The sequence below is a fragment of the Brassica oleracea genome, chromosome C9 (genome assembly GCF_000695525.1).
Source record: "Brassica oleracea var. oleracea cultivar TO1000 chromosome C9, BOL, whole genome shotgun sequence".
NCBI lineage: Eukaryota > Viridiplantae > Streptophyta > Magnoliopsida > Brassicales > Brassicaceae > Brassica > Brassica oleracea.
In genome coordinates this window covers 4,310,717-4,317,430 of record NC_027756.1, presented here as the reverse complement: position 1 = coordinate 4,317,430, position 6,714 = coordinate 4,310,717, and the positions used below count along the sequence as shown (strand labels likewise).

At 38.0% G+C, this 6,714-nt stretch overlaps 1 protein-coding gene and 1 pseudogene across 1 annotated transcript; both read left to right on the top strand.

Moving 5' to 3' along the window:
- Positions 1-2,982, top strand: LOC106314144 (annotated as a pseudogene).
- A 169-nt stretch (positions 2,983-3,151) lies between these two features.
- On the top strand, positions 3,152-5,248 carry LOC106313343 (G-type lectin S-receptor-like serine/threonine-protein kinase RLK1). Its single transcript, XM_013751138.1, has 2 exons — positions 3,152-3,754; positions 4,239-5,248. Exons 1-2 carry the CDS (start codon positions 3,242-3,244, stop codon positions 5,121-5,123), a joined length of 1,398 nt encoding a protein of 465 aa, XP_013606592.1. The 5' UTR covers positions 3,152-3,241; the 3' UTR covers positions 5,124-5,248.
- The last annotated feature ends 1,466 nt before the right edge of the window (positions 5,249-6,714 follow it).

The following is a 6,714-nucleotide window of genomic DNA, read 5'->3' as shown; positions in this document are numbered from 1 at the left end:
ATTGACTTAGAATAAAATATTCAATAAGTCTTCTTAACCCTTTTTATACGTTCTGTTGTAATGAACTAATCAACTTAAACCTAACTCTATAAGTAAACACACACATAATCTCAACCATCATTCGTTAAGCAAAATGGGATTCCTTACTTGGTCGATAATCCATCTCTTTCTTCTTCTGCAACTACAAACACCTGTCGTTTTGTCTCAAAACATCATCAATGGATCCGTTCTTGTCGGAGAATCCCTCACAGCTTCAGAGTCCCAACAATTCTCTAGCTCATGGAGATACCCTTCCGGTGACTTTGCTTTAGGGTTCCGCAAGATCAGACCAAACAATGGTTTCACTCTCTCAATATGGTTCGACAAGATTCCCGACAAAACCATCGTCTGGCACGCACAAGCGGTCAACACGAACACCGGTTTTGTCCCTGCTGGTTCGAAGGTTACACTAACCGCAGATGGCGGTTTGGTTCTCACTGGCCCTCGAGGTCAACTGCATTGGAGTTCTTCACTTCCTCCGAGTAGTAGCTCTGTTTCTCGAGGGCTCATAACCGACGTCGGAGAGTTCGGTCTGTTCAGCCAAGATTCCACCGTGGCTTTGTGGTCAAGCTTTGATCACCCCACCGACACTCTGTTGCCTACTCAGGTGAGTCTTCTCATTAGTGATTGCAAGAAGGAAAGGGTAGTAGTTTTACCATTATTAGTAAGAGCGTTTGGATTCGGATAGGGGTATTTTGGGTCTTTGAGTATTGGAGAAATAAAACATTGGCTTATGGTCTCCAAATTTTTTTTAATAATTTACATAGGCAAAAATTCCAAATTTATAAAAAAGAATTATTGAAACCTTACTAAATTGTTTATATCCCAAATCTGAGAGCCGGAGCTAACACGAACCAATGCAAAATGAAACTGAACCTAAGCTTTAAATAAACCTAACACATGTTATGTCACGGAGGGGTAGTGGTTTTAGCATTGATTCGTTATTGTACGCATATATATAAACGGATGGATGTTTGGTATGTAGAGTCTAGAGATTGGAAATAATCTGCCATCTCGCCTCACGGAGACAAGTTTTAAGAAAGGAAGATTCAGGCTACATCTATTTGACAACGGCGATCTTCAGCTTCTCGTTCTCAACTCCAAGACTCTAGCTGAAAGAGATGTATACTTTCAGTACTACAAAACCGACACAAAGGAACCTAACCCGGGGACTCGAATAGTTTTCAACCAGTCAGGCCACATGTATGTTCTTCTAAGTGACAACTCCACAAGATTCATTAAAAGCGTTTCCGTGTCTTCTAGAGACGACTATCTCCGTGCCGTTCTACATTTCGATGGCGTTTTTGCTCAATATTCTCATTCCAAAGGGGAAGGAAGTAACGGGTGGGAGTCAGTTTTGGCTGTGCCGGAGAATATATGTCGGATCAGCAAGCCCGATATAGCTGTCGGGAATATGTAGCTTGTGGGTTTAATAGTATATGCAGTTTGGAAGATACAAACAGACCAAAATGTCAGTGTCCAGAGAGGTTCTCATTATTGGATACTAGTGATGAGTATGGTGACTGCAAGGCGGATTTCGAGATGCAGACTTGTGGACCAAGTAATAACAATACTTACGAGCTTATTCGTGTTGACCGCACGAACTGGCCGTACGGGGATTACCAGATGTACAAAGAGTATGATGAGGAAAGGTGTAGACAAGCTTGCCTTGACGATTGTTTCTGTGCTGCTGTTGTTTTTGGAAACGATAGAGTATGTTGGGCCAAGAAGTTTCCATTGTCTTATGGTCAGAGATCTCCTAATGGTGAAAACTATGATTCACGTAATAGTTATACACTCATTAAGGTTTTAAAAGTCGGCGGCGCGGATGCTCCAAGTGCTAAAGATAGAGGGAAAGACAGGGATTGGTTAATCATCGCTTGTTCGGTTTTGCTTGGAACTTCAGCTTTTGTGAATTTCATATTCCTTGCGTTGTACGGAAGGAGTAAGACGGCAAAGAAGAAACCTAACCAAGGTGGAGATATCGGTGTAGCTGCTGCAGTTGAGTTGAATCTGAGAGTCTTTACATACGACGGAGAGCTCTTAGCAGCTACCGGAGATTTCATGGAGGAGCTTGGGAGAGGAGCATTTGGGATTGTTTACAAGGGTTTTTTAAAACTTAGTAATGATTCTGAAGTTACCGTGGCTGTCAAGAAACTAGACCGTGTTGCTCAAGAAAACGAGAAAGAGTTCAAGAATGAGGTTAAAGTGATTGGCCAGATCCACCACAAGAACCTAGTGAGGCTAATTGGCTTCTGCAACGAAGGGCACAGCCGAATGATTGTATACGAGTTCATACCTCACGGGACATTAGCCAATTTTCTCTTCAGGCGTCCGAGACCGAGCTGGGAAGATAGAAGAAGAATATCAATTGGGATTGCTCGTGGAATCTTGTATCTACATGAAGAATGCAGCGAGCAGATCATACATTGTGACATAAAACCGCAAAACATACTCTTAGATGAGTATTACAACCCTCGAATTTCGGATTTCGGTCTAGCAAAGCTTCTAATGATGGACCAAACACATACACTCACGAACATCCGCGGAACGAAAGGGTATGTCGCACCGGAGTGGTTCAGGAACAGTCCCATTACATCCAAAGTAGATGTTTATAGCTACGGAGTAATGCTTTTGGAAACCGTGTGCTGCAAGAAAGCCGTCGATCTTGAGGACAGCGTGATTCTCATTGATTGGGCATACTATTGTTACCAAAATAGGAGGTTGGACGATCTGATCCAAGACGATTTGGATGCCATTGACGATATGGAGATGGTAGAGAGATATGTGAAAATAGGGATATGGTGTATACAAGAAGAGCCAAGAATGAGACCTAACATGAGACATGTTACGCAGATGCTTGATGGTGTGGCTCAAGTTCATGATCCTCCTAACCCTTTTCCTTATAGTACCTTCTCTTCTGGTCCGGTGTCATGTGTTTGAATATATATATATATATATATATAGACATTTGTATGTGTAATATTTTTCATTTAGTGCCAATAAATCAAGAGAAGACTTCTCTGACTATTCAAAGTTTGTTTCGTTTACTTTTTAGAAATAATTTTTTTTTTTTTTTAAGAAATTAAAAAGCCCTAAAGTCATCTTATCCCTTGTTCTACGTTTGATTGGTAACAAACATATCACCACACAAACAAACAAACAAACACTCTTATCATCTCTACATCTTCGCTTGAACAAAATGGGTGTTATCTCTTGTTGGATACTCCAAGTTGTTCTTGTTTTACAACTACAAGTACTTGTCGTTTTGTCTCAGAACATCATCAGCGGATCTGTTCCTGTCGGAGAATCTCTGACCGCTTCAGAATCCCAACAATTCTCCAGTTCATGGCTTTCCCCTTCTGGTGACTTTGCTTTTGGCTTCCGCAAGATTCAACCAAACGATGGTTTCACTCTCTCCATATGGTTCGACAAGATTCCTGACAAGAAGATTGTGTGGTATGCACAAACCGTCAACACAACCACCGGTCTTGTCCCTGATGGTTCGAAGGTTACGCTAACCGCAGATCGTGGTCTTGTCCTTACTGACCCTGGAGGTCAGCAACTCTGGAGCTCTTCACTTCCTCAAACTAGGAGCTCTGTTTCTCGCGGGCTAATAACAGACGCCGGAAACTTACGTCTGTTAAGTGAAGATTCAGATGTAGCTTTATGGTCTAGCTTCGCTAACCCCACAGACACTCTGTTACCTACTCAAGTAAGTCTTTATAAAGATATGACATATAGTTTTAATATCTCATAGACCTCAACTGTGACATCAAATTTCTCCTTACTCTTGAGTTTGTTTTACATTGATATTTTGTAAGCATGCCTTAATTCTGTAAATGACTTAAATATCAATACAGAAGTATGATATGCATTTTAAAACTAGGAAGTACCATTTTTAATGGATTCATATAATGAGAAAATTTGTAAATATAACCAGTTCAACATTACAAATTTTCTCCTTCCATTTTTTTTTTCCATGCAGTGATTGGTGTTTGTGTTTAAATTTTGCAAATATTTATAACGAAAATACGAAAAACGTAAAAATAATCTTCTTATAAGTAGAAAATTAATATTTTACTATGTAAACGCAAACATAATCTCAGAGTTAACCTATAAGTTTATGTTATTCTACTTATGTGTTATTTTAAGTATAAACATCACATTTGTACGGATGTATGGTGATGATGATGCAGAGTATTGAAGTTAGAGGGAATCTCTCATCTCGCCTCAAAGAGACTAGCTTCCAGAAAGGAAGATTCAGGCTACGCTTTGACGATGGAGATCTCCAGCTTCTTACTCTCAACAGCGAGACGCTAGCAGAAACAGATGTATACTTTTCGTACTACTCAAGTAACACAAAAGACCCTCATAATCCCGGGAATCGATTGGTTTTCAACGAGACAGGCTACATGTATGTAGTAATGAGAGACAATACAACGAGATTCTATGTCAACAATAAAGATCCAGTACCGTCCAAAGACTTTTATCACCGTGCCGTTTTACATTTCGACGGGGTTTTCGCTCAGTACTACCATCCCAAGAGGCAAGGGGTTAATAATAGTGATAATGGATGGTCTCTGGCTTGGTCTGAACCGGAGAACATATGTGCAAAGACGTTTGGACCGTATCTTGATGCTAATGAGCTTGGGAATCTAGCTTGTGGGTTTAATAATATTTGCATTTTAGGATATAACCATAGGCCAAGATGTGAATGCCCCGAGAGGTTTCTGTTGGTGGATCCTAGTGACGAGTATGGTGATTGTAAACCTGATTTTGAGATGCAAACTTGTGGACGAGAGAGTAACCAAACAGCAGCAGAGGACCAGGATGCAAATCTTTACGAGTTTGTGACTTTGAGGATGACAAATTGGCCGTCAGGGGATTACAAGAGGTACTCAAATTATGATGAAGAAAGGTGTAAAGCAACTTGTCTCAAGGACTGTTTTTGTGGAGCTGTGGTGCTTGGAAGAGATAGGTTATGTTGGAAGAAGAAGTTTCCATTGTCTTATGGCATTAGAGATACGAATGGTGACAGAGATACATTCATTAAGGTTCTTAAACTTGGATCACGATCCTGATATGTTAGAACTTCAGGATATCGTGCCCCTCTCTAATACTAAGGTTAAAAAGTTATATGTTTATCTCTGTTGTGGAAGGCAGAATTTTAAAGAGAAAGCGAATCGAGGTATATCTAGTTTTCGTGTACGAAGCTCACAAAATCAAGAACATCATCATGACAAGTTGATCATAGCTTATTTTGTCTGATTTCTGTTAGTTATAAAAATTGTTATCTCGTAATTACATAACGTAGTTTTGATTTCAAGATTACGTATTAACATTATGGTTTAGTTACAAAATTATAACGATGCGAAATTATAACTCAATTTTATAACTAAACTGGAAATGTGTGAGACTATTGTAGGATTGTGTGATTTTAATGCGATTTCATAATTTCGGCTTGAAAATGAAAATTTATGATTCTAAAAATAATTAAAAATGAATGAAATCCAAAAGATCGTAATAATAGTATCTTATTGCGGGGAAAATGGGCATTTAATTCCCGAAGTATTTGAAATCGGCAGTTTTAATACTCAAGTATTGCTTGTGCATACTTATTCCCCAACTAATAGTTGACTGCGCAAAATTGGGAACAAAATAGTCATCCGTTAACTGATGAACGGAAAAATAACGGTTTCGTCAACTTTTTAACGGTAGAATATTTTAATCATGATTTTGCGCAGTCAATGATTAGTTGGGGAACAAATATGCGCATATAATACTTGAGTATTAAAACTGCCGATTTCATTTTAAAAATCATCTAAAGTGATATAAACATGAAGTACATCAACAATACGATGTAACTGTAATTATTTTGTATTATTTTATATGTCATTGTAAAAAATCAACAATCTATTTCTAAAGGTAAATATCTCGTATAATGATTTTATTTAACTTGAAAATATTTTTACTTATGTTTTTTTTAAATGGATTGATGTTAGTGACTTTCAATCTTATACGAAATATAGAGAAAAATGAGATTTTAATTCCTCAAGTATTTTCAATCGGCAAATTAAATACTCAAGTATTATATGCGCATATTTATTCCCCAATTAATCATTGACTGCGCAAAATCATGATTAGAATATTCTACCGTTAAAAAGTTGACGGAAACCGTTATTTTCTGTTCATCAGTTAACCGTTGACTATTTTGATCTCAATTTTGCGCAGTCAACTATTAGTTGAGGAATAAATATGCGCAAGCAATACTTAAGTATTAAAACTGCCGATTTCAAATACTTCGGGAATTAAATGCTCATTTTCCCTCTTATTGTGTATGTTTTTTTATTAATCTAGACTATCCCGAATTTATGGAAAGGCCAAAACTAATCTTCAATACAAAGTGTAGCACACGGATATATATTCTCTCCGGATATGCAAATGAACCATGAATTTGGGTTCATATCTGTGTTGGTCCATGAATAATGTGATTTAGTATCTTATTGTGTTATTTTTCTTCAAGTATGTTTTGAGGAATATGAAAGCATAAAATTACCCTACTCGTACAAATTGTCGTCTGATAATAAAATATAAGAATGCAAGATTACACGAGTCCTAGACAAATCCTTGATTACGCGTTTAAGCACACACCAATTAACCTAATGTGCCAAC

Coding starts and splice junctions, on each gene's coding strand:
- LOC106313343 (XM_013751138.1), top strand. CDS start 3,242: ATGGGTGTTATCTCTTGTTGGATACTCCAAGTTGTTCTTGTTTTACAA. Junction 3,755..4,238: donor ACACTCTGTTACCTACTCAA/GTAAGTCTTTAT, acceptor ATGATGATGCAG/AGTATTGAAGTTAGAGGGAA.